General features: G+C 56.3%; 7 protein-coding genes across 7 annotated transcripts; 4 read left to right on the top strand and 3 right to left on the bottom strand.

Moving 5' to 3' along the window:
- Positions 1 to 590: 590 nt before the first annotated feature.
- Positions 591 to 2,343, bottom strand: CHGG_01933 (uncharacterized protein; the record flags this gene model as incomplete). The annotated part of the gene is made up of 3 exons (XM_001221153.1): positions 591 to 887; positions 1,327 to 1,458; positions 2,146 to 2,343. The coding sequence occupies 3 exons, from the start codon at positions 2,341 to 2,343 to the stop codon at positions 591 to 593; spliced, it is 627 nt and encodes a 208-aa protein (XP_001221154.1).
- A 2,797-nt stretch (positions 2,344 to 5,140) lies between these two features.
- Positions 5,141 to 6,861, bottom strand: CHGG_01932 (uncharacterized protein; the record flags this gene model as incomplete). Its single annotated transcript, XM_001221152.1, has 4 exons — positions 5,141 to 5,380; positions 5,438 to 5,732; positions 5,792 to 6,444; positions 6,664 to 6,861. 4 exons carry the CDS (start codon positions 6,859 to 6,861, stop codon positions 5,141 to 5,143), a joined length of 1,386 nt encoding a protein of 461 aa, XP_001221153.1.
- A 1,154-nt stretch (positions 6,862 to 8,015) lies between these two features.
- Positions 8,016 to 8,781, top strand: CHGG_01931 (uncharacterized protein; the record flags this gene model as incomplete). The annotated part of the gene is made up of 3 exons (XM_001221151.1): positions 8,016 to 8,297; positions 8,351 to 8,438; positions 8,492 to 8,781. The coding sequence occupies 3 exons, from the start codon at positions 8,016 to 8,018 to the stop codon at positions 8,779 to 8,781; spliced, it is 660 nt and encodes a 219-aa protein (XP_001221152.1).
- Positions 8,782 to 9,839: 1,058 nt separating this feature from the next.
- CHGG_01930 (uncharacterized protein) lies at positions 9,840 to 10,346 on the top strand (the record flags this gene model as incomplete). The annotated part of the gene is made up of 3 exons (XM_001221150.1): positions 9,840 to 9,852; positions 10,094 to 10,164; positions 10,278 to 10,346. The coding sequence occupies 3 exons, from the start codon at positions 9,840 to 9,842 to the stop codon at positions 10,344 to 10,346; spliced, it is 153 nt and encodes a 50-aa protein (XP_001221151.1).
- Positions 10,347 to 16,751: 6,405 nt separating this feature from the next.
- Positions 16,752 to 18,219, top strand: CHGG_01929 (uncharacterized protein; the record flags this gene model as incomplete). Its single annotated transcript, XM_001221149.1, has 2 exons — positions 16,752 to 17,106; positions 17,267 to 18,219. 2 exons carry the CDS (start codon positions 16,752 to 16,754, stop codon positions 18,217 to 18,219), a joined length of 1,308 nt encoding a protein of 435 aa, XP_001221150.1.
- A 1,770-nt stretch (positions 18,220 to 19,989) lies between these two features.
- CHGG_01928 (uncharacterized protein) lies at positions 19,990 to 22,395 on the top strand (the record flags this gene model as incomplete). The annotated part of the gene is made up of 6 exons (XM_001221148.1): positions 19,990 to 20,123; positions 20,210 to 20,312; positions 20,380 to 20,881; positions 20,940 to 20,956; positions 21,022 to 21,142; positions 21,200 to 22,395. 6 exons carry the CDS (start codon positions 19,990 to 19,992, stop codon positions 22,393 to 22,395), a joined length of 2,073 nt encoding a protein of 690 aa, XP_001221149.1.
- A 714-nt stretch (positions 22,396 to 23,109) lies between these two features.
- Positions 23,110 to 24,504, bottom strand: CHGG_01927 (uncharacterized protein; the record flags this gene model as incomplete). The annotated part of the gene is made up of 1 exon (XM_001221147.1): positions 23,110 to 24,504. The coding sequence occupies one exon, from the start codon at positions 24,502 to 24,504 to the stop codon at positions 23,110 to 23,112; it is 1,395 nt and encodes a 464-aa protein (XP_001221148.1).
- Between the last annotated feature and the right edge of the window lie 1,365 nt (positions 24,505 to 25,869).

Here is a 25,869-nt window from a genome sequence, read left to right as displayed (position 1 = left end):
GTGTTTTGGCCGCAGCTTCGCACACACTTTCCAGTCTGCGGCCAGATGGAGATGGACAGGTGTCCGGAAGGTGACACCTCAGCGTTGCATATCTAAGCGGGCGGAATAGCAACTGCCCGCCGGCCATACATAGACGGAGACTACATTGCATCTGCCACAGTGTGTCGTTTTATGGCTTCACAGTCCTCTGAGCTACCGATGGTCATCGCCAAGGAGCCACGCCACTAGACTCCTTGGATAGCAACTCCGGGGTTGACTCCGGAAATCAACACTTAGAACCCAGAAACTAGAGCGGCCTTGGCCAAATCCATATTCTGCGCGCAAGAATCCAGAAAGAAAAACCACAAATCCTACTTATCCTGTCTGCAGTCAATAATTACCTAGTTAGCGTGCAGCGCACCGGCATAGCAGCAAACCGTGGGATCGTAGTTAGCCTTGGCATCTTGATAAGCTTCTCGCTTCGTAGATCTTCTCCTTTCTTTTTGCTTCCCTCCCACGGTTACCACAACCGTCGATCAGGACGTCCGAGATTTCCAGAAGCAGGCCGGCCGAGACCAGCCTATGAGACGGACTGGCGGCTCAACCTCTTTTTACGACTCGCGAAGAAGCAAGAGGATGCTGGTATGAGCATCTTTGGCATCGTTGGAGTCTTGGACCAGCTTTCCCATGGTAGCTGCCACATGCCCAAGGGGCACAACAAGCCACGCCAACAAAACGCCACGAGTTTGATAGTCGCTCTCACGTGAAGGCGTGGACCGATACTGTGGTGTGCCATCATCGCGGCGTCGCCGGGTCCCTGAGATCGCCGTCACTCTCCCGGCTAAGCAATCTCGCGGGCGTGTGGTGACGCAGCTCAGGTTCACGACAGCCATCACCCTTTCGGGTTCCTCGTGCATGCCCGCAGATTCTAGCCATCCATCCACCCACCTACCCACACACACTTGCCGTCCGCCGGGGCGCCAAGCCCACACCTCCTTATGTCACGGAAAGGGGTGTTGTCGCCGACGGAGGCGGCGCCGGTATGTTTGGAGTGTCGCATTGGCGGCAGTCACTCCCCTGCTGTGCCCCGAATGCCGACTTCGCAAACCCACCACCCACGGTCGTGCTGTTCTGGAACAGCAGCATGACGCAACGTCGGTTTCGTGCCGCGCCCGGTTTGTTTTCTTTACATCTCTCGTCTCCGCTTGTTGACACGCTGGCTCCCGCTTCCCCAGGCTCCTTGCGTCAGTCCTCGTCCCGCGGCATGGCAGCCTGCCTCCGCGTCGACAACCCGCATCGTCTTTTTGTCAAGAAAACCCCCAACTGCCGTGGGAATTATCAACTAACGACTGGGGCCGTGACAGCGTGGGCGTGCATTCGCTTGCCGTAGTGGTGCACCACGGCGGGAAGCCCTGCATCGGAAAGCCCTCCCAGTGCTGGATGAGGTGGCATCGCATGCATGTGTTGGATGTCTTGGACCTGCGGGTGCGACATCCGGCATATTAGCATATGCACATTGAACTGCAGCGCGGCAGAGTAGAAAAATAAATGCAATGAGACGACAAGAGTAGTGGTTTGGTGAAAATGCGGTTGGCGAAAGTTGTCTCAAAGGCCGGTGACGCGTCCGCGCTTGGAGGCAGGAAAGGAAAGGAGAAGGATACTTGCCTAGTACAAGCTCCAGCGCCGTTTCTCCCACGCGCACCGTTACGGAGTCCGGCAACTCGCGGAATTCTCGGATCCCGTTCTGCCTTCACCCCCTCCTTTTCCCATCCACCCCTCAGCCCCTGCCCCCCCCAATGAATGCATGTCCGTCACCCAGGCCGAGGGTAATCTCTGACTGGTGGGCTTCGAGAGTGCTGATCGTGAGCACATGCGCACGACCGATCCCACGGTTTTAACTAGCCCAGTCTGGAACCGCTCCGATGTGGCACAGCCACAGGCTCATCTCGTCCACGTGCGTGAACTGTTTGGGAGAATGATCGTCGAGTTGATGGTTCTGTTGATGTCGATTTGGATGTCGCTCAACCCTCAGAGGTAGATTGGGTGACGAGAGAGGGCCGGGTCCTGCTCCACTGCCATCCCGCTCCTCCTGCCTTGACACGCTCATCAACAGATGCAGACTGCAGTAGCTTGAACGTCTGCTGCAAGACATGCGTCGTCAAATACCCACCCAAAGTGTGCCACACTTCCATAGACCTGTGGGCCCAACAGATGCAGGTCCGAGAGGAAGAGGTAAGGCGCGACTCCTCTGTTGAGAGGGGTAAACAGGAGCGCTGTAGTCGGTGTTGGATACACCCTCGAGGGGTGCCTTGGAAAGCCTGGCTGTGGAGAGGCCTGGCAGGGATCAAGCGGCTCATTGTGCATGTTGGTGGGGAGCGGGGACTTTCGACCGTGGGCAACTGTTGAGGAGATTGTCAGATTGTTTACCCCAAGGCCTCCACTACGCCGATGGTTAGCGGCCTTAGATCGATGCGGATTGACGGTTCGGTCGATGGCGCTTGCTCCTTGCGTACCTAGTGGGTTACGTGCCGCATCGTAGTGGACGTCACCTCGGGCAAAAGTGGCATCTTCGTGTTCAAAGGCGTGAACAAGATCGGAATTCTTCCTAAACTAGTTTCTTGGCGATCAGGAGCCTCCACGCCCCGGCGGTTCTGTCTGCCAGCGAGGTCGCGTGCCGACGTGAGGCGATGTCTCAGGTAGGTAACGAGAAAGTCTCCGTGTCCGAGTTCCGAGACAGGTTCACCGAGTTAGCTAGGGTCGGAGTTGTCATGGGACCGCCGGGTGATGATGAGGTGAGACCGTGTCTCCGTGCTTAGCCGGTGGTTGTTGAACGAGCACCTTTTCTGTTTTGAGAATACCTTGGGAGGATATCCCGTCCCAATCCCGTCCCAATCCCGTTTCGGTATGATCCTTCTCGCGAGCGGGTGGGGAAGTATATAGGCGAAAGTTCTCGGTATTTTCCTGATCGTGCCGTTACAACGGCAATCGCATGAGGCAGGAGTAACGCCCTCTTGCATGCGGCTGCGTGGCGGGGCCACATTTTATAAAGGACAAGCCAACGTCTAGATGGTTCCAAGATGGCATATCCCTGGCGCACAGGCATGATGTATGTTAAGGCCGAGAAAATGATCGTCACGGGCAGGGTCTGCTTGATGGCGTGTTTAGCGTGCGTCACGAAGGAAGGCTGATGGTGTCTGGTCTGTGGTGCATGAAGCACGTAATGCCGTCGGTGTACTGTACCCAGCCCGCCTCCTGTGCCATGTGTGTGCGCGTAGGTGTGTGTCGAGGTGTGTGATGAGTTCTTGGTTCCGAGACCAATCATTGACAGGAACGGCCACTCCCCAGACATCCGAGACAGGTAAGCCGAAGACCCATCCCGTTGAGACAGTGACGGTGACGTAGAGTACGAGATTTTCCCCCGTGGTTCAACGGTCTAGGCTGCCTTGGCTGGGGTTGGATGCCTGTCGTTGTTGGGGAAGGAGCGGGTGGGCCGAGGACAGCGGAGGGCAGTCACGACTCGCGAATCAGCCAGACTTGAAGGCGGCAGGAGGTACCTGCTCGGTCAACCTGCACGCTCGACCTGCACGAAACCGCCCCTGTCCCGGAACCATCTGCTGCTATCTGCACATGGGGGTGTTCGTCGGTGTTCCCTGTCTGCGGGGACAACCAATCGTGAGGCAAGCTGCAAGATCGTTCATGCGCGAGGCCTGCCAGGGCAGTCGATGGCTGGTCCATCTGCAGGACGAGGACCGGGGTTCGAGGCGTGGGGGGCAGGGACCTGAGTTCGTGTGCTTCCCGATCGGGCACTCTATTTCCAGGACCCCGAGCAGGTTACCATGAGCGGCCATGACTTCGAGGTCTGAGATAGTATACTTGTAAGCTTTGCGTGAGAGTGGCATCGCGGTTCCGTCGAGGGGCCGCGTGACTCAGTCGATGAATATAGCCTCTCGGAGGCAACGGGTTGTGCTCAATATTTACTAGAACGGCAAAGATGCCCCCGCCATCATGCAAGCGACGACGAGGTTGATGTCAACAACATGGGCAGAGGGCCAATGACAGCATATTTCTGGCTGGAGACGGGAGTGAAGGTTGGGAAGCATTCGCTTGTTTCTTTAAACGCATGAAAGACTTGTTGAAATTTATTTGGATATACGATGGGAACGCGCATCTGCAGGAGACGCATCATCGTGTTGTCTGATCCTGCCCTGGTCAAGCCGATGTTGTGTCACATGGACTCCATCCAGCCAAGACGAAGCATCATCTTGCACGAGGCGCTTCCAGGGCAAACGCACAATGGCGTGCATTCATCTGTTGTACCACCGACGGGGGGCAAGATCAGCTTACAGTAGCCTGATTGGGATATGTGCTTATTCTTGATTGGTCAATTGTGATCATCATGACTTTTCGAATCAAGATCCCAAGCTGAGATCGTCAAGGGCCCCGGTTGCAACACTGATGAGGCTTCAATATTCTTTGACATGAGCATTTCCGTCAGTCTACACTAATCTACCTCTAACTGACTGTTCTAGATAGTGCGCCTCATTTTCCCTCTCCCTCGTGTCATGATAGTCCATCCTAGGTAGGACTGATCCCTGCTTCAGCCATGATCCCCTCCAGCTCCTCTTTTTTGTTGCCACCTAAGAAAATGTGAGAAATAGCTAGCGAAACAAGCACATCCGTGTCATTCTATGCCCACTGGGAGCCAGGCCATGCGCGGCGCGCTTCCGATGCCAATACCCCGTCCATCCCTAACACCCCAACAGCCCAACCATCCCCAATAGGTACCATTAAGATTTAGGTAGACACCGGCCTCTCGTTCAGAGAAAGCCAACCTCCAGTCCCCAGAGGTCCGGAAAATGAAAAGAGAAACAAAAACTCGAACTTTTGTTTTCCCGACTCGGCCCCGACCCGACCCCCGTTTATTTTATGGTGCCTCGAAAAAGAAGATGCCCCCTGGCATGGGTCACCCACATTCCTTCAAGCAATCCCAGCCCGTGTCGAGTCCTGTTTAACCTCGACCCTGTACCCCTGGTGCCATGGAAACCAAAACGAAATCCATATCATTCAGCCATGAGTCGTAATGTTCGTTGAGCCGGGCGGATGAGCGAGGGTCTCCTCCCGTCGGAGACCGTCGAAAACCAACATGTTGGTTGGCCAGTTTTTAGCGCATTGGAGCTTTTGCGGCTTTTGGGAAGGGAACTTCCGCCGTAACAGTGCACCCAATAAGATCGCCCTTTTGAGACGAAATGGCGACGCGGCGGTTTTGTGAAAATCGAGAGTGCCACATCGCTTTTGGCAAGTCGGGTCCATATGGCGTTGACATGCTCTGGCTGCGAGGAGGCTTCTCCTGCAGACGGAAGGTGTTATGCTCGTCACCGTCCTCGCGGCTTCCCCAAGATGTCTGTATTTTGTGTCAGTTGATGGCCAAGTGGGTGGAACTGGGGCATTCAGAGCATACCTGTTTGAGAGTGCAGAGCGCCCACAGCTTGATCAAGCCGTGAAAATAGCCGAACACGATGGAGACCGGCAGGAACATAATATCACTCGGGTTCTTGCGGAACAAGCCGACCAATTTTACCACTTTGGTAAAACCAAACATGAACGCAATTTCCGCTCCAAGCAGGATGTAGCGATTCCTGAGCTCCCAGCTCTCGGTGCCCCACCAGCACGAGAAAAGTAAGAGAGGATCGACCAGGAATGCCAGCGAAGTAAAGGTCGCAATGTGCAGGGCGTAGGTGCACCACGGCTGCTGACTAGATTTTACAGTGGTCAGCAGAAGCTCAGATTGGTGAAATGGGGAGACATGACATACGTAAGCACGTATTTCTCGTGCACCAAGCTGGTCCAGTTACTCCTCCAGTTACTTCTGGCCCAGCGAGAGCACTGGTAGAGGAACTTGGGGCTGTTCTCGAGCGTCGTTTCGATCTCGCAGTCGGGGTGGTACTGAATCCAGGTTTTCCACTGGTGAGCAACCAGCCAGCGAGTGACAAAGTTGTCGTCATCGGCATTGAGGATATACCTTCCCCACTTCTCATTTTTGAAGCTGCCCAAGAAACTGTAGCTCTTGAGAATCTCCGTTCTGTAGGCTCCGGTGCGCCCAGACATGCAGGACGTTCCGCCGTCGATATTATGCGTGGCCGAGATCTCGAAGTTCCGTCGCTCGATGTAGGCAGCTCCGAGCCAGTTGAAGATGCGTGTCATGAAATCGCCGTCGACCACGCGTTTCACCCTCTGACAGGTGCCCACGCCACCCATCTTGTCGTCGTTGTCAAATGGCGCGAGGAGCCATGGCATCAAGGTGGACGGCCACTCCACGTCGTCGTCGGCCATGACTGTAATGGAAGTCTTGACGTGATCGTCTTCGAGCGCCTTACACACCTGCAGACGTTTGTTCGCCTTGTCCACGTGCAGTACATCGATTTCGACCGAAGAACCAACATTAGACATTTGCAGAGTTTCAGCCACCTGGCTCAGAGCTTCGTGCTTGTTCCATGTCGTCACGAGCACTAGCTTGGCCGGCTTGCAGGCCAGAATGCTCTCGAGTGAGGGGCGTAGCTCCTCTGGGCGGTTGTGAATGGTGGGGATGATCACGGTGACGTCTTGGGAGGTGTACCTCGGCTTCTCCCAGTTTGGGACCACCGACTTGTACCTCCAATGGCTGATGCAATGAACGATAAGTCGCACGTAGCGATGAAGCCTATGATAAGCCGTTAGCCGTCTCGATACCGACAAACGGAAAGAAGGCTGTGGGGTGCCGACGAGAGAGGCACGCTGCGCCCGGGAAAAGCAACCATACCAGATAATTATGTGGAAAATGGCCCAAAATTTCGTGGACCAGAGAAAGTCCAGCCTCGGAATTACAATATCCATTAATGAAGCCATGTTGAGGCGGAACAACTGAAGAGTGGGTACTGTATCGGCCCCAAGATTCAATATGATTGGACTGGGGACGTCCAAAATATTTCCCTGTTGGATTTCTGCAGCTCAACTAGCACGTCTTGCTGGGCTGTGAGCCGGGAATCGTGGAGATGGTAGTGGCCTGGTCGAGACTTTAAGACTGGATTCAGGGACGGGGTTCAGACTGAGTGTGGTCTGAGGTGGAAGCGAGTGCAGCTGGTCTGGCGAGGCAGGAACGGCACCGCCGTATCACGGGAATCGAGGGCAACTGGCGTCGCCGTCAAGGGGATAGGAACGAAGGGTCAGCCTGCGAGGCCGACGGTTGGGGCAGGAAGGCTCTCGGACAGTGGCGAACGTTTGGCGAGGAAGGACCGGCCGTGTTCGGAAGGGGGACTGGGGCGGCGGAAGGCAGACGGAACGACCGACACAGGTTACTCCTGCTGACAAGACGGGAATGTGCCTCGGGGGAAGGTGCCAAGGGATGGTGTACACGACAAGATGGGCAAGAGCTTAAGGAAACAAGACCATGGCAGGGACCAAGTGGTCTCTTTCCTGGTGAACAACGACAAAAAGAAACAAGAATAGAAAAGAACAAGAGGTGTCGGCAGACTGTGTTGAGGGGGTCTAGACTCGGGGAGGGAGCAACGGGATATATAGGCAAGTGCACGCGGATAACAAGCGAGGCAAAAGGCGAGGCAGGCATTGGGACTGTTACTTAACAAGTCGGCCGAGCGTACCTACCTGTGGGAACGAGGAGGGGCGAATGGCGAGACGGGACTAACGAAGGAGACGGTACCTGGAAAGTACAGCACGCCGGCCACGGGCCGGCAAGCGTGTCTCGTGCATGTCACCACTGTGCCCCGAACAAGTCCACCAGAGTGAGGTGCAATTTTAAGGGTGCAGCCGTACCCCAGTACCCCCGTACCCCCGTCCCTCCGTACATCGACCGGCTCCAGCTCCTGGACGAAATCCCTCTTTTGGTGCGTGGCTTCTCGTGCGGTGGAAACGCCAGCCCATGACGGGCGAGACGCGGGTAGGTAAAATGTAGAACAGGGTAGCCGTCCGGCCCTTGTCCATAGGTACATGAGGTGCATTGCGCAGATTGGTCGATGAACCGCACGTCGTAGCAGGGCCAAGCGATGTCGAATCGAGGTAGGGGGGTGCCCCTACAGAGTCCCACACCATGGTGGCTTGCCAAGGCCGTTGGGGCTATGTTCCCTTCGGGGGCATCGCATGCACCTCGGAGGAGGGGGCGTGCAGCCAGCGTGCGGAAGGAGACAAACCACCCCACGTCCCTTTGGAAGCCCCCCCAGGATGTGCAGCTTTTAATTTTTTTGACATGCAAGCGATGCATTTCCTTCGCTGCTGTTCCATTGCCCGTTTTCAAGGCCTCCTATGGCGCCTCATCAGAGCGTTTTGACGTGCGTGTTTGCTGACAAAACTGAACTTATTAAAGTCGGCCCAGGGAGGACAGGGAAGAAGCTGCTTTACCTCTGGATTGCTTGTGCGGAGTCGTGTTTCGAGGTCCACTTCGGAGGAGGATCCCCAGAGGAGACAGCTGGGTATGTACCACGAATGTACTTCGTCCTTGGACTGTTTGGAATCCACGTGAGAGTCTGCGGCCGAGCCGCCGTGCTCCGGCTCTTAGGCGCCTGGGCTCGTCAGGCTTTCGTCGGCCCGGTGAGTCCACCGCGGGCTAGATCGCCGTCGGAGGGCGAGGTCTTCACAGATGGCTTTCTTTGGCAGCACACTTCTTGTGACGGTGCGCTGGCTGCTTGTGGCGAGTGCTCGATATCACATGGGGAGTGCTCCGGGAACGGTTATTGGCGAAAAGGTGGGCAATCGGCGCTGGAGCTCAAGACCCACAAGGGCCAAGGATCCATTGATAGCACAGTTTGCCAGTGATCGATCGTCCAGTGTGCTTGGTTGGGATGGCTCGATGGCATGTCCTGGCGAATGTCTGTGCGGCGGCAGAGTTCGGCGAGCTCGCAAATTTGCCCATTCTTTTTCCGAGAGACACATAGCTACGAATACAGATTAGTTAGTTGTTCGAACAAGCCGCGCGGCTGATCGTGGTGAGACTGGGCCCATGTTCACGCGCTGCACAAGGGAGCGCGGCTGAGGGGCGAGGACCTGGTGTGGAGCTGTTGGTTTCTGCAGTGAGTTACTCCTTGGCGTCGCTTTGACGATTCGCGAAATCCTCCAGTGCCCCCCAAAAGACCCCCAACTGTTGAAGATGTCTCGCAATTTCACCTGGACGTCCTTGTGTGCCCAGGCTCGCGGCCGAGAAGCGTGACAGCAAACGGCAACGCAAGGGGTGATCTCCCTCGACCCGGTCTTAATACGGACCAACCAGGTCTTATCATGTCACCTTGCTGAAGACCCCGTCACCCTGTTGGGATTCCGGGCCTGCCTTCTTGGGCAATCTTCTGGGGTAGGGGTGGGATGCAATTTGGAGAACCTGGAGTCGGCGCATCTCAGGGTCCAAACCCACGCAACCGCAATCTTGGACCAGGGTCGGCCGAAACCATCCGTGTGAACCTCCGCGAGCGGTTGTGCTGCGTCTTCCCGTCCCGGAGCCGATTGTGCTTGGTTGTATCGGGAAGCTCTGTGACGGCCCGGTTGAGTACGCAGGTCTTGTTCTCGTCTTCTGTCGAAGCCGGTGTTCTCCGGTGGCGAGGACGGGTTGATATCGCTGATCACCGTCCGGCTGAAGCCGGCTCTGCACATCATCACCTCGAGCCACGGAATACAAGACTCGCAAATGTCCTGTGGGAACGGCTCTTCACTGCCGTTACACCTTGAATGCATGATCCGTGCTCCCAAACATCCCATGAGCGGTCCGCGGGTCCCTCCGGAGATATCAACCCATTCGGCCGTGTTGAGGGTGCCAGTGATAGTTTGACCCACAGAGAGGTGAAGCACACAACGCCGTCGCAGTCTTCCGCACGCATCTAGGCCCAATGGCAGCGCCAGGTGAGCGAGCAACGGCACGCTTCGGTGAGCATCAACAGACGAGCAAGGATTCCGCACGGGCAGGGTGCGTAGATTTCGAGACCGGACTGGAGGGTCAAATGCCCCACTCGCCGGCCCGCAACACGCCCGCAGCCAGCAAGAGATCAGCGGCGAGTTCGGACGTGGTCCGTGGTCTGGAGTCTTGCCTGCGCGGCCAGGGTTGCGAAACCATCCGAGTTCTGCCTGTACTGTGTCGTTACAGGTATGGAACGGACCGGCATGGCGAGGACAGCGAACTCCCTTTTCGAGTCCGAGGAACGTTTCGCTGGGTTGGTAAGTATTGGCTCGGCGGCCAGGGTAGGGTTTCGCGCGCCAATTGCCTTCCCACCAGGAATGTCTCTCTTCCCGGTTGACGGACGAGTGTTGCCTGGTCTTTGATATGGAAGGTTCATCAAAGGGCTCCCAACAACAACAGCCTTGCCGGCTGCACAACCGAGAGGTATACTACCGACTAGGGGGGCAGTTATCCCGGTATTTGGGCAAAATGCCGATACAACTTGCTGGCCGCATTGAACCGGGCTGTAAATGAAAAAGCCGGGTGCTGAAACCGAAGGCCCTTGCGCGAGAAGCCCGCCAAGTCCGGGCTGAATCATCTTGGAGTCCAGAGATAATGGCGGGGAAACATCTTCTGCCTGCGACTATTTATCTGAAATGCGCTAGCAAGAGAGCCCGCTGAAGCTAATGGCGGGCACGGCGATCTCCCGAACGACTTGTGTGTGTGTGTGGCAAACAAATAACAAGAGCGTCGGTTCTGAAGGAATAAATTTTTGTGGGCAAGGCGCACAGGCCGCCGGCCGGCTTCGGGAGCGACCGCCTGCCAAGCTTTATCCCGCGAAACGGCAGGGGCGGGCCAATTTTGGTGGGGGGCCGTCCATTGATCAGCCGATTTTCGAGTCAACAAGGTCTTCGAAGGGCAGGAACAACTCAGGCATTGGATCGCAGCTTCTTGATCTGCGCCTCTTCAGTTTTGATGACGGCAGTAAGAAAGATAATTACGTGCTCTGACTCGGAAATCAGCTCTGCCTTAACCATCTGGCGATAGGGGGAGGAAAGCACGACCTAACGGTCTTCAAGGGTCTCTCCTGACATAGAAAGTGCACGCTAATGCTGGGGGAGGTTTTTGCTGTCTTCTAAAGTCCCGTTTGCGACCCCCAAACCGACCAAACAAAACACCTGGCTTTTCCTTCAAACATTAGGCGGCATGAAATTGAAACACCAAAAACTTACTTGCTCTTCCGGTTCTAGAAAATTCGCCGTATGTGTTTTCATCCCCCAGAATGAGATCAGGAGGTTTTGTGGCTACGGCTCGTAACTTGAAACCGCTCTTCGCCGTTCCGTTCCATGGCTCTCATGTTTTGGAGCGGCCTGAGCGACGAGCCATTGCGCAATCTCTGTTTTTGACCGACGGGAAGTCTCTTCAAGCTCACCTACAAGCCCTTCACTCAGGCAACGGAAGGATGACCTTTGCTGTCCCACGCCATCACCCCAGTCGTCGTCCAGGCAAATGTGGATAGCAGCGTTACATCCAGAACTTCTGTTTCATTTTCCAAATTCTTCAACAACCCTGCACCTCCCCCGGCCAGAGCAACATCCAACTTCCAAGATACCGTTTATCAACAAAAAGGAAACAAAATTGCTTCCGTTCACCATGCAGGTCTGCCCATCATACGCATCACATAAGGCATGCCGCACAAACTCCGCACTGCCTGCTGGGGCTTGTCCTTGTCTTCCAGGTCCCACCCGGCCCAAGCGCGGATCAAGCGGGAGAACATCGCCCGGGGAAGCAGGAAGGCTCTTCCGGGAGATGCGGACGATCTGGATGATGTGCACCCATAAACTTTGACCCGTGGCTCTCTTTATGCGGTCGGCGTGGCATGTTTAGATGAACCGTCTCCGAAAACGAGCACAGGACTCCAACGGAACGGCGGAGCCGGTGAGTTGGCTCGCACATATTGTTTTGGAAGAATGGCCGACTGGCAAGGGGCTTGAGAATTTTTTTTCCCACCAAGCACTCTCCTCCATGATGCGCCTTTCACCCGCATATGCCTTGGAGTCTTGGTTGCATTCTGTTACCACATCGTGCGTTGTCCGGCTTCGCTGATGCAAAGTGTACAGGGTTCAGGGCAGCAAATCCTGTCAACCAACACTGCAAAACCATGGGGCCTGCCTTCAAACAACATTCGAAACCTCAAGAAATTTTCTACCGTGCCGCCGGAGTCGGGGCACCTCGAGCATTCAGCTCGACCGGTCTGAGAGTGACCGGGCAGGCTAATTACGTGGTTGGCAGAAATAGGATCAGAGCGCGTGTTATGGGCTGACCGCTAGTCGCGGTCAGACGTAGCGGAGCTCTTTGGGAACCCGTCTTGCCAAACTCACAGGGTACAAGTGCCGGGAACGCCTTGATTTCGCCGATGCAGCCCTCTCCAGCCCCAAGCTTTCGGGCCAACTGGATACGTCCCGTCTTGTTACCACTTATGGAGATGCCCTATCGGTGCTCGGGCCGCCCTTGCTCACAGAGGCTCGATTTCGGCCACGGATACTGGCGGGGTAGCGACGATAGACCTCGTTGGTGCTTTGATGCGCTTTCGTCTTGTGGCAAGCGCCAAACTCGGTCTGCCTGCCGAGCGGCCGAAACCCGTGCTGCCGTTCTCGCACCTCAACTCAAGAACCCAACAAGCCGATAGGACAAGAAACTCATCCCTCCCAGGAAGGGGCCATTGGGGTGCACTGTTGCATGTTGAGACCGGCCCCGTGAAAGGTGACGAAATACAGGAGGATCCTTGCCTCCATGGGACTCGCCATTTGGCTTGCCGAGGCCGTTTCCTTGACACATATTCAAAGCCGCCGAGGCCAGCAGTGTTGTCAAGCTGAGGGGAAAGTGTGTCCTTTAACCTCTGGTTGGCCGAGGCAGGGCGAGTTTGGGGTTGAACACCTGTCCCTCCGTCCCACTGTCGACGCCATCAGGCACATCCAGATCCACATATCCAGCACACCTACCTCAAAACACTGCGGGATGGGTGTCGTCATTCGGGGGCGCTCTTCGACTTTCTAGCCGAAGCTTGGTGTTATGACCAGGATACCCCGCCTTCTATGGGTTCGAGGCCCGTCGTTAGGCAGTCGAATATAGGGAATGGGCGTCCTACTCTAAGCATGATGTAGGTTCCAGAAGCGTCGCGGCGTCTCCAACATACGTGACAGTACCGAGAACCCCTGGAGCGCCGAAAATGAAGGGCGAGATGTGGAGCTGAGATTTCACACAACACACCCGGGATGAACCAAACTGTACCCAAGCCCGCGTGACGGCCTGGACTTGAGAGCAACTTGGGATGTCCCCCATTGCTCCGACACCCCGAACAAGCCGCGAAGAGCACGGCAAATCCGAATCCGGACCACTCAGGATGCTGTCGAGGCCCGCAACTTTGGGGCAGATCTCTCCAGCCGCGTCGGCCGCGTCGACCGCGTTGCAGGTCCCTCATTGGCAACGATGGCCAGGTTGCCAACCAACGCCACTGGCCGTAGTGGCGTACTGTCCCGTCCAAGAAACCAAGTTACCGCGATTCATAGGCCCAAGTCTCTCCGATCCGGCCAGGGGGCGGGTTGATGGCCGTCGCGATCGAGTCGTTCTCACAACTGGCGCTCTCACCTGAACGAACCACGCGAGAGGGTCTGGGAAAAGGCCAGCTGCAACCTGCACCCGGCCATCACCAACAACCAACCTAGCGCTTTGTCGAAACTTCCCCTCTTGTCGCTGGAGCGATTCGGACCGTGAACCGGGTCCGCGACCTGAGGGAGATGCAGCTGGTTGATTTTTGTTTGACATCGCCATGTCACAACACCCCACGGATCATGGGGTGAATCCGAGATGGGCAAGCCGAGACGGAGCGGTCCTTCCCTTCCTTCCTAAGTCAAAGAGGCAGATCCCCGCCGCTAAGAAGGCCGCTGCCTCGAAATAACCACTCAGCTCTCGCCTCGACCTCGTCCCTTTCTGCGGCTTAGGCCTACCAGCCCCTCAGTCGTTAGAACGACTCCCTTTCACGAGGGCATAATCTCCCGATGCCTTGGGCTGTGATAACTGACCGACTCGCACGGACTCCCTCGGCGTTTGGGAGGTATGTCGGGCCGTCGGCGGGTAAAACTGATCGTTTGTTGAGTGGCTAGTACATAGCTAGGGGCCGACAGACGGAGGAAGGCAAGCTGGGTGGGCGCTTCTTTCAAGAAGCCCAGATCAACTCAAACCATCGCCATCTATTCGTGATCGCGATGTGCTTCACGTTGGAGTTCCGATTCACCCCCCTCCTCGGGTCATATCTTGCCGCCCGGGGTTAAACGGGGAGGCCGAAACGACAAAGGAGGTTATTTCCGGGCCGGCGTCGGCATGGTTGGCCAACGGCAACACGGCGCTGGGCCGACAGGAGACTATTAACTGGCTAAATGGCACCCCGAGACTCGCTTTGCTGCAATGCTGCCCTCCAACTTCGATCAGCACGCTGCCCTTGGAGCGGATGGCCTAGTTCGGCACTTCTTGAAGGGGGTGGGATGCCTTCCAACTAACTTCTCATGCATAGGAGAAGCAGCGATGCATCTACTGTACTGTACACACGGGCCCTTATCTGAATCCTCCGGTCCTATCACACCGCCAGGCATGCAACGAGGCTGGAAAGGCAGGTCGATAACGTCGGACGGGAGAAGCACAAGAACCGCACCAAGCACGAACACCCCGCCGGCAGATTGTTCATCGCTCGCTCAAGGATACAACAACGGCCCGAGAACAATCACACACGATCGGTCGCCGCAAAGGGCAACTCACCTTTTTGAACCATTTTCTTTTCCGGCAGCTGCCGGAGGCACAGGACAGCATCGCTTCCCACCGCCTTTCGTCTGGTCGTTGCCCCACCGCTCACCGCCCTCCTGAAAATCCACCCGGGGATCCCGGCCGGTTGCTCTCTTCTCGGCAAACCCCACCGTCGCAGCCCACCAACCGAAAAGATCAACAGGTCCCGGCCCGTCCAGACAGCATGGGACGACAAACCTTTTTTTGAACCATTTTGTGAAGGATGCGAACCTCATGATCTCTTCAGCGAAGTCCCCTGAATTGTTTTGCTCGTGGCAGCCACGGACTTCGAGGGCCGTCGTATTATTGCTTCGACTTTATTTTTGGCGCGGGGAAGGAGGGGCTCAAGGAAACGCGGGGTTGGGTTCGCCGCCCGGGACGACCACCCACAGCCATTGATTGCATCGGGGAACAATCGTATTGAGGAAGGAAAGCGGGAAGCTAAAAAAGCATCGGGGCTGGGGGAGGGTCTTTGCGAGGGTTCTGGCCCCATGGCATAGCAGCGAAGGTTCTTCCCATAGCAACGAGGGAGGTTTGGGTTGCCCTGCGCTTGGTTTGCATCCATCATCCTCTCCCTAGTCTATTTCCGTTTTCAGTCTATTCCGTCTTCAGTCGATGTCCTTGCCACTGGCGTGGGACCCGAACTATCGAACTGTGCTATGTACGAGACAAGTCAGTCGATCTTGGTTCTCACCCCGCATCAGGCGAGAATCTGCGGAGGTGAGATCTTTCTTCCGGGGAATGGAATTGAGACAACAAGCGGGAGTCGTCGATCAGCGGCTCATCCCACCATTCTCTGCTTGCGCTGGTGCTCTGGATGGGAGGTGGACCGCTCCCGTCCGTGTTCGCGGGGCAGCGGGATCGAACGGCCGGGTGCGGTGCCCACCATCAGGTCAGGATCATCTGTATCCGGCTGGCGCTATTGACCTCGATCCCCTGGACGGGCCGGGGCCATCTCTTGACCGCCGTTACGGGTCGCGAATTCCGCGTCTGGGCAGAGTTATTTTGTTACCAGTCGTCACCACAACAACAGCGATGTTTGTGAAAAAGAAAAAGAAAATGAAAAAAAATCCGCAACCAACAGTGGCCACAGTTGTTGCAAGTGTCCGTGGTGTTGATGATGTCTCTGGTTGGTCGTGTTTCCGGCCATCTCGTGAAAGCCCTTCCTCCCTCTCAGAGCCAATCGATGAGAGTCCAGCCATCCAGCTGTCCGGATCTAGGCTGCCCAGCCAATCAAGCCGACGCGCAACGAGCAAAGCGTGTGGCTGACGATGCGTGACGGATGCGCGCTTTGCTTGACCGCTACTGGACCGCCGTTTCAGGGCCCCGCACGTCGCCCAAGCCCCGGGCAAGGCATCCTTGCCAACCCCTCCTCTTCCCCACAGTCGCACATGGACGACGAGGGACTGAGGCTGATGAAATCGGTGTGGTTCGTCGATCCCGCCTGCGTGGTGATGAGCGGGTTTGTCGGTCTGATTGTCGCAAAAACAACCAACTTCATGCCAGACCTCGCTCTTTATTCCCAGTTGCCTTCCCTCCTCTGGACCGCATTCTTCAATTGCCGGCTCATCCGCGCCGTCTGTTTCGCTGATCTGACATCTCAACATCAGGCAGCCGCTTCTCCGGAGGATTGCGACAAAAAACGACTCGCGATTCGGCTGGTTCCACATCTCTCTCGAACGACGTGCTTGTGTTGGGGGTTTGTGTGTATTTGTGTGTCGGGTTCTATCCGCGGCCGCGCCGGCGGGATCCTTTTCTCATTTCTCCTCCCAAAAGTGTCACGTCTTTAAATGCTCTTCGAAAGGACTCTAGTGGCCGTCTCGATCACCCGCTCGTCGTGTCGCGCCTGACACGGCGGCAGCGCCGAAGAAACGTCGCGGGGCTCCTCCTCAGTTGCCGCCTCCCGCCCCCCGCGTCCATTCTCCGGTGTTAGGTCCCTCCCGAGCGATAACGGGCATCTCTCCTCGCCGTGTTCTCGAATCTTCGGTCTGTGCGGTGCGTGCTTCGGGAACCTCGGTTGACGACAGAAATGGCGTCTGTGGGCAGTGGTCAATCTGGGACCTCGGTCACTAAGATTACCAAAGCGAGAGGGAAAATGGTAAAGCCGATATTGAAGAGGCTGTCGCATTCGGAGAAAAACTCGTTGGATTTGGATCGGGGTTGGGATGAGCAGCAGATTGAGCAGTTGACGGCGGGTGGGATGGGGGGTTGGGTTATTCGGGGCAGGCGAGAGATGTCAGTTTTGGCTTTCCTAGTGCTGCCGGTCTCGGGGCAGGTGATGCGGTGGCGGCGATGGGTGGGGGAAGTGCCATCCGAGCAAACCTCAAGTTTCAACACGGTCGTTCCGGTTCTCAAACTTCGGCTGGAAGCGGATCTCGCGCAGCGTTCGTGCATCCATTTGCGCAAACACCACGCACGTCCACGCCGCCATTGTCCTATGCCAACTCCCTGGCGTCGTTCGACAATGGGAGGGACATCTCCCCTACCATCACCGAGACCGAGGACGATCTGGGCCTTGACGCCGCCGGCAACACGTGCGGACAGGTGACTGCGCACCTGCTACCGGGTTGGGAGCCTCGCCGGCTTGCTTTCAACGGCCTTCATTGAACGGCCACCGCGCCTCGTCGTTCCCAGACACACCTGCCTCGAAACCGCCATCTCTTCGCATTAACACCAGTGGTCGATCGGTCTCTGGAACCACCGCAACTTCTTCACGTCTTGCCCACGGAAACATTCCCTCTCCAAGCCATTCCGAACTCAATCTCGATTCCTACAACTTGAGTATCAGTTTGAGTGGCACTCTCGATTCACCTACAGGAAGCTTAGGCGCTGGCAGCGTCATCGCTTCGCCTCAACAACAACAGTCTCAATTATCACCTCTTCGTGCATCGCTCGACATGGGCGTGTTCCCCAATCTCCGTCGCTCCGAGTTGGACACGGCCACGCGGGACGAGAACATTCGTGTCGCGCGCCGTAAGTTCGAGGAGCGCGAACGCGAGAAGGAGGAAAAGTACGACCGCGAAATGATCCGCAAGCGCGAGCGGCAAGACAACAAGGAAGCCAGCCGCATCGAGAAAGGCGAGGCACCGAGCCGGCCCTTGATGCATCGCAAGAAGACGGCTACGGGGCTGTCGACCGTCTCCGAGCCAGGCCCGAAATCCGCCAGGCCGGATCTATCAACCTCACTGTTCGGTTTCTCGGCTCCAGCCCGCACCAGCGGCGTCGTGCTTGGGGTTGGGAAACGGCGACACACCGACTCGCCCACGATGACCAAGGGAGAGAAACAGGTGGGTTTTGCCTCTCGGCGGTACGAGAGCGTCTCGCTCTTGCCCCAGACGCCGCCTTCGTTTGGCGTGACGGTCGACGATATGCCATTCGAACGGCCACAACCACGGCGGGGAAGCGGTGCAAAGTCCGCGAAACAGAAGACCCAAGGATATTGGCAGGGGTTCCTCCTCTGGCTGAGGACGAAACTACTCCGTATGAACTCGCGGTAGATGGCCCTCTTCACGCCTACTTACGTTCCGCTTGGGTTAAATCACAGGACCAAGCGGCAAGGGGGGCAAACAGAACCCCTCACATTCAACATGACCTTCTTAAGCAAGCATACATCGCAGCGACCAACGCACGAACATTAGCCATTCACACGCACCAACCCACCGATTTGCACTCGGTTACCATATCAGCAAATCACGTTTTACCACCGATTTGACGAATCATTTGGGTGACTTTTTAGGAACCCGAAAACCCCCGCAGACATTAGACATGATTCATTCTTCGTCTCTCGCGACGACAACAACCAGTACACGGCGGAGAGCTACGGGGTAGCACACCCGTGGCATTTGGAGTTGCTTTTTATTATGGCGTTGAAGGGCTGGGATTCCTGTCCTTTGAGACGGCACGGAACCGGAGGCTGGTCTTTTTGTTTTCCCACCCACATTTTGCGAGGGCGTTTCTGGACGGGGACTCTCTTGTGGTTTTTTTTTTTCGTATCGTTCTTTTGCATGACATTTTCACGCTACCTTTTCCTTACGGTCTTTTTTTGGGTCTGGCTCTGTCCCTCACTCTTTCGGGAATTGGGTTGGATTGGATCAGATCGGTACCTGGGTATCGAGCCGATCTATCTATCGGTCTGCATTGGGAAAGGGGATTTCTGGAGCATTACGTCGTCACGTCATCACGTCACGGCAGATCATGGTCCCGGCTCGGGTCTGGGATTTAGAGGGCCATTGAGCTTTGGGAGGGGTTTGGTTTTTATCTCTCTGGATCATCGGGCTGGACTGGGCGAGGTCCCGGAAGCAACTCTGTCCCCGGACCTGGGGTTTCTGGTTTTGCTTCTTTTCTTTATTTTCCTTCTTTTCCCTCTCTCTCTATCGTTAACGGGTCCCGGTGGGTGGGTTAGATAAACATGGCATAGTGCGGTCGTGGTTTGGCTGGACACACATGGATTAGGTGGAGCTCCCGCATGTGGTTGAGCTCGCCTGCGGTCAATAGACTGCCTCGCGTTAGGTAGATCAAGCTTGCTCGCTTGTTTGCTTGCTTGCTGCTTGCTCGCTTGCTTTGAATTTACTTGATGCTCCTTTAAAAACATTATGGCGTGATGTGAGCTGAGACAAAACCAAGGGAGGGGAGACGGCTTGAGCGGCAACACTGCTGGCTGGTCATGTCTCTTTGTTCAGGTTTCCGCCTTCCGGACTCCCGTTATTTTTGCCATTCCTACATTGAGCCGTCGACGATAACCCACCTGTTTATCGCCAGTCGCCATTCTTCTCAGATCAACCGAGGCATCACCAACGCTCAAGTGGGGCATCACTGCAACCCTGAACCCACTCAGTCATCTCTGATCCCTTTTAAAGGTAGGTATTCGAGGTGTACAAAAGTAACACCAAACGGTGTTTTATTGGACCCCAACTCCATGGTTTCCTTTCGCCCATGATTGAAACTTCCTTATTGATGAAACTCGTTCTTCACCGAATCGTTGTTGAAGGATCCTTCCTAATCCTACCCTGGCTCGTTAGTGCTCACTCATGCTCAAACAGGGATTGAATTGCGGGAAGTTGCGATGGAATTGAAGTGAGAACCATTAGAACCGCGTCTGAACATCCACAACTGTATTTTGTTGGTACCCTTTTGGGCTACCTACGATCTGAGGTGCCGGGGAGACAACAATCCATCTCAACTTCGCGTCTTCCGTAGACGTTCGACAACATACTTATTATTCGACCACATACTCGCCACGTCCGATTCCATTGAACGACAACACAACAATGGCTCCCCAAACCAGGCGATTCGCCAACCATCCCGGCGCAAAAGAGGCACCCGCCTCGGCGTTGGAGTACCGCATCGAAGAAGACCGTAATCCTCCCATGCGTGGCTATCCTCTTGTTCTCGCCTCGGCCATGTAAGTGTGTTCCCCATGTATATACCCGCAAACACCAAACGCAACACCAAACTTGAAGGCCGCCAACCATTGCTCACCACCCCCAGAATCGAACGCTTGCCCTTCCTCCAGAAACTACTCTGGAGCAACGCTAAGTTCGGACAAGCCAAATACACCCCCGGCCTCGACGGCGTCCCATGGCGAATCCAGGTAAGGCAACCCTCATCACCACCCCATCCCAACCGCCCTCTAACCCTTCCCCCCCACCACCCAACAGCCGGACGTAATCCCCCTCGCCGACGGCACCTCCCCAGACGCCATGCTGCCTCTCGAGCCCGAGCTGTGCCGGACGCAACCCGCCGGGCTGGCGGGCCGCTTCCTGTCGGTGGCGGACTACCACGAGCTGTACCAGAGCGGGGCGGCGTCGCCGCTCGACGTGGTGTCGGAGCTGGTGCGGCTGACAGACGCGGCCCGCCGGCCGCTGTCGCCCTACGCCGCCGCGTGGACGCAGGTGCGCCCCGACGAGGTCCTGAAGGCGGCCGAGGCGTCGGCGGCGCGCTGGGCGGCGGGCAAGCCGCTTAGTTTTGTGGATGGTGTGCCGTTTGGGGTCAAGGATGACTTGGCGGTGGAGGGGTTTGTCTCGCGCATGGGGATGCGGATAACCAAGGGGGAAGAGTATTTTCGGCGGGAGTGTAAGGATACCGTTTGGCCGGCGAAAGCGTTGCAGGAGGCGGGCGCGATTATGGTGGGCAAGATGAACCAGCATGAGATTGGCATGGGTAAGTTTACATGTGTTTCCCCTGTCAGGGGTGCTTTCTTTTGCTGACGGCGTGGCAGATACGACCGGCTGCAATGTGAGTATTGGCTGCCCTTTTGGCTGGGTTGCTTGGTGATGGGGACTAATCTTTATTTTATTAAGCCGTCAACGGGGACCCCCATCAACTGGTACAACAAGTCGTACTATCCAGGCGGCTCATCATCCGGCGCAGGGTCTGCTCTCTGTGCCGGCATGGTACCGATTACGATCGGGACCGACGCAGGTAAGTGAAGCTCAGCAGGTTCTTCCAAAACATACCTGACGATTTGTTGCGCTCCAGGTGGCAGCATCCGAATCCCGTCCTCTTTTTGCGGTGTCTACGGCCTCAAACCTACACATAACCGAACCTGCCACATGAGCTCGTCCATGTGTACGGTCGGCCCCATGGCCTCAACCGCGACAGACCTGACCATCGCATACCGGTTCGCGTCACAGCCCAACCCCAACGACCCCGTACAGAACCTGCTCGCCGTATCCACACCTCCGGACTCCTCCGCCAAAAAGTACGTCGGCGTATGCCGCCAGTGGGTAACCACGGCGGACGCGGACGTGCTGGAGATCTTCGAGAAGTCGCTCGCGCACCTCACCACGCTCGGATACGAGGTTGTCGACGTGGATCTACCGTTCCTGCGGGAGGGCCAGCTAGCACACTCGGCGACCTGCGTGACGGAGGCGGCGGCAGACGCGCGGGCGCGCGCCAACAACCCGGACCGCTTCCTCGACCTGCTCAGCCCCGCCACCCGTGTCACCCTCTGCACCGGCACCCAGACCCCAGCCATCGACTACCTCCGCTACGGCCAGATCCGTGTCGTCATCATGCGCCACCTAGCCTTCCTCTTCAACAAATACCCGGGCCTGCTACTCCTCACCCCGGTCACCCCCGCCGCGGGCTGGCCCATCATCCCCGGCGACCAGACCTACGGCTGTATCGACGCCAACAAGCTCATCCGCAACATGACCTTTGTCTGGCTCGCCAACATGAGCGGCTGCCCCGCCGTAAGCGTGCCCGCGGGCTACGCCGAACCCCCTAAGGAAGGCGACGGCGGCCCGCTGCCCGTCGGTTTGATGGCCCTTGCCGAGTGGGGCATGGAGGAGCAGCTGCTGGCCTTTGCGAGGGAGCGCGAGACCTACCTAAATCATGACTATCCCGGTGGCCGGCGCCCGTCCGAAGAGTGGTTGGATATAATTAAGATGGCGCGGAAGTGGCCGGGGGGGAGGGAGCGGGTTGACAAGCAGATGTTGGAGGCGCGGGAGAAGAAGCGAGGCGGAGAAAATGAAGGAGGCAGAGGAGAGGAGGGAGGCGGAAGAGAAGAGGGAGGGGGAGGAGACGAGGGTGGAGGAGGGGACGGGGGAGAAGAGGGTGGGGGAAGGGGAGGGGGAGGAGGAGAGGAGGGAGGTGGAGGGGAAAAGGGTGGGGGAAGAAAGGGGCGGAGGCAGGGGAGAGCCAGGCGGCGATGGCTGATTAATGGGTGGTAGAGATTGAGGGGTTTAATGATGGACCTTTAGGGTACTGAGCTGTATTATGAAGTGGCGGATGGTATAGAGGACGGAAGGTTGGATGTATGTACTAGTTGTGTGTGTCCCGAGTTAACTGTATAAGTCACAAGCCTGGTATGGGTTTTGACGGTCAATGTCTACCAAATCACACGGGTGATACTACCGTCTACTTGGTGTTCTTAGCCCTTTATCGAGCCATTTGGGTAAGAGATTGTGCGGGTCTTGAGAGTAGTTCGTATTTACTTCCCCGCGTCGACTCCAGTGTGCTCGTGCCACAACCAGCCACTTACACCATGCTGCCTTGATACCGTGGCGTGAACGGACAAACTTAACTGATGATATGGTACATCCACACCCCAAACGAGAGCATAATTATCTAATAAATACCAGCTCCATGTTTTTTAAGCTACAAGAAATGCTCTAACGCGAGAGGATGTTTTGGGAATGTGCTCAAGTATGCTTCTTGACAAGGTTACAGGTGTGAAAAGCAACTCTATCATTCTTCGAATTCCTTGACTTCCCGTTAAGTTTCCGCTTTTATCTAATGAGCCAACGTTTATGGAGGTAACAAAATTGTCTTCTTTCATGGTTTTGGCCTTAACGTGGTTGATTTACCGCGTCAAGCCCAACGCTTTATCAAGGCGGCCCTGTTCATACCAGAAGACGGGAATTTTCTGCATGGTGGGCAACGTATCAGGGCCTCTCTGTTTCCGGAACCTCCGATTGACCTTTAGCATTCTCTCCAAAAGCCTCTTGATTCCTCTGGTCCATGGGTGAAGACGCGAGCTTGAGCAGTTCTTTCATGGCCCCGCGATGGGGCTCCCGCAGCGCCGTTATTTCTAAGAGCAGCGCCTCATTCTCCGCTCGCCGGCCTTGTTTCCCATATAGAGCCGCTAGGTAGCTGAGACTCATCATCGTATCAGAGTCATCCCTCCCAAGAATTCTGGTTTGTATCCCTATAACCTCCTTCCATATGGATTCGGATTCTTCCCACCGCCCTTGGTTCGTGTATGTCTCTCCCAAGCACATCATGTAGGAGAGTGTGTCGGGATGTGAATCTCCCAGTTTCCTCTTCCCAACCTGCACAAGCCGCGCCCACAGCTTCCCAGCCTCGATCAATCTGTCTCTTTTGACATATGTTCGTGCGAGTTTTTCGATTGTAGATAGCGTAAGAGAGTCATCGGGCCCCAACCTCATGCTCTGCTCCTTGATTGCCAGGAGGAATAGCAAAGTAGCCTTTCGCCACTGTGCGTTTTCTTCGTGCTTTGACGCGGCATTGAGCGTATACATCATCAAACCAATTTGTCTTCTGCGCCGTCGGGATGCCTTGAAGCGATCTAGTATCTGTCGCCGTTGTTCTAGCGCCTCGTCAGCCGGTATTTGGTGTGAACCTCCACTATCTCCGGTTGGCTGAACGGAAATCTGGTTTAGACCTTGACGAGTGCGTGAGGTGGAGGGCCCGGTTGACGGGGGGTGTTCGGGAGTGGGTGGACGAATAGACTCAGGAGCGGAGAACGTATCGTCTAGTTGCATCGGCGGCCCGTTGGCAGGGCTGGTTCTGCCAGAAGACCGGTCACCCCGCCCTCGAGGACCCGACGGTGCACTCACTGGCAGATCAGCAACGGACTGGATGGCGCTCAGGCGACCGTAATTAGGGATCTGCTGGTTAAGTGTCCCATAGTTCGGATCCGGGCTGGATTGGCGGGTATAGGAGTCTCTAGGGGGTGGGCCGCTTGGCGAGGGACGGGTTGAGGGCTCCCATATATCATTGATGGGAGGCATACGACTACTGGAGTCGTCGTCAATGCTGGCGGCACTGTTGGGGGCACCATGATCTGTGAATACCGGCGGGCCGAGCGACTGCGCCGAGTCGAGGGATCTTTCACCCATTCTTTGAGAATTCGGCTTGTCCGTGGTAGAGGCGTCATCTTCGACAGGTCTCGGTAGTGCAAACATGGCAAGCCGTTCGAGGTGATGGGCCAAGTGGTTCTCAAGACCCTTGGCAAACGGTGCTGACTTGAAGCAAATTGGGCAGTGAGAGCGCTCGTCGGATACGCTAACACCGGAAAGTTCGACGAGGGTGTCCATCTGTTCATTTGTGAGGCGGCTGGTATGCTCCCGCTGCAGATGGATTTTCAGTTGATCTGGGCTTTTATAAAGCAGTTCTGGGCGCTCATAGCACCGATAGAGCCGTCTATGCTTTGAGCTCTCATGGTCTGCTCGTCGTACTCTTCTGCGGGGCATGCCTGTCTCGGCTTTTGCCTGGATCTAACATCTCAGACTGTGTTACGGGGCACGTATCCAACAGCACAACGACCAATACATGTAGGAAACGACCTTGTCTCGCTGGAGGACATCCTCTTCTTAACAGACAACAAGTGGCAGCCCCTGACGCAGGAGGACCGCTACATCCTCTGCATCACCTTGGTAGCATCCTTTCTGCAACTCTACAAGACACCGTGGGTCGGCGACCGTTGGAGCGGACGCGACATCCACTTCTTCGAACAGCCCTTGACCGCAACAGACCATGGCAGCAGCACATCCCCGCAAACCAAACGCGCGGACATCCACCACGCCTTCGTCAGCAAAACCTACAACACCACCCCCCACCACCACCCCCATCCCCCCACTACCACCACTACTCCCCAACCTCCCACAGACACCATCTACACCACTGCCACCCACGACGACAGCATCAACCTGCTCACGCTCGCCCGCCTCCTCCTCGAGATCCACTCCGGCCGACGCATCGAGTCACTGCACCATCACACGGACCTGGGCCCGGGGGCGCGGCCCAACGAGGCGACAGACCTGCAGACACTCAAGCGGTGGGTGCGGCTGGAGAAGGGCAACCTGTCGTTTGCGTTCCGCGGGGCGGTGCTGTATTGTATGAAGGGGTTTGCGGACCCGGACACGGATCTGGGGGATCTGGGGTGCCGGGCGGGGGTGGTGGAGGGGGTGGTGGTGCCGTTGCAGGAGGAGTTGGGGTTTTTGAGGGGCGGTGGGTGAGGTGGTGACTGGTTGGGTTGTGGTTGGGTTGGGGTTGGGGTTGGGTGAGTGGGTGTTTGTGGATGGTGTACCTAGGTACATACCTGCAGTGGTGTGGAAGGGAGAGTGATGGGGTTGGAAGCAGGGTTGGTGTTGTCAAGTCAACCTGTGTTGGGTTTTCGATGGCGAACCTGTGTGGCCCACCACTGGCATCTCCGTGGCGTCGAGATGGAGGGCAGTTAATTATTACACAGGTTAGGTGGAATGCGGAAGAGACAGAGGTTTAAGATGATACCCAATAGCGATCTTCGCAATGAATATTCCAAATACGCTTTACTTCTTTTAGATTTGTCTACGCATAGGGATGCTTCTCTATGCCATCATCTGAATTAACAGGATATGAGGTATCACAAACACCTAACCGAAGAGGCGAGCACTCAGGGGGAGGTGGTGTTTACGGAAAAG

Source organism: Chaetomium globosum, genomic scaffold, assembly GCF_000143365.1.
Source record: "Chaetomium globosum CBS 148.51 scaffold_1 genomic scaffold, whole genome shotgun sequence".
NCBI lineage: Eukaryota > Fungi > Ascomycota > Sordariomycetes > Sordariales > Chaetomiaceae > Chaetomium > Chaetomium globosum.
Note: the sequence above shows the minus strand (reverse complement) of the source record. Positions and strands in the feature narration are given on the sequence as shown.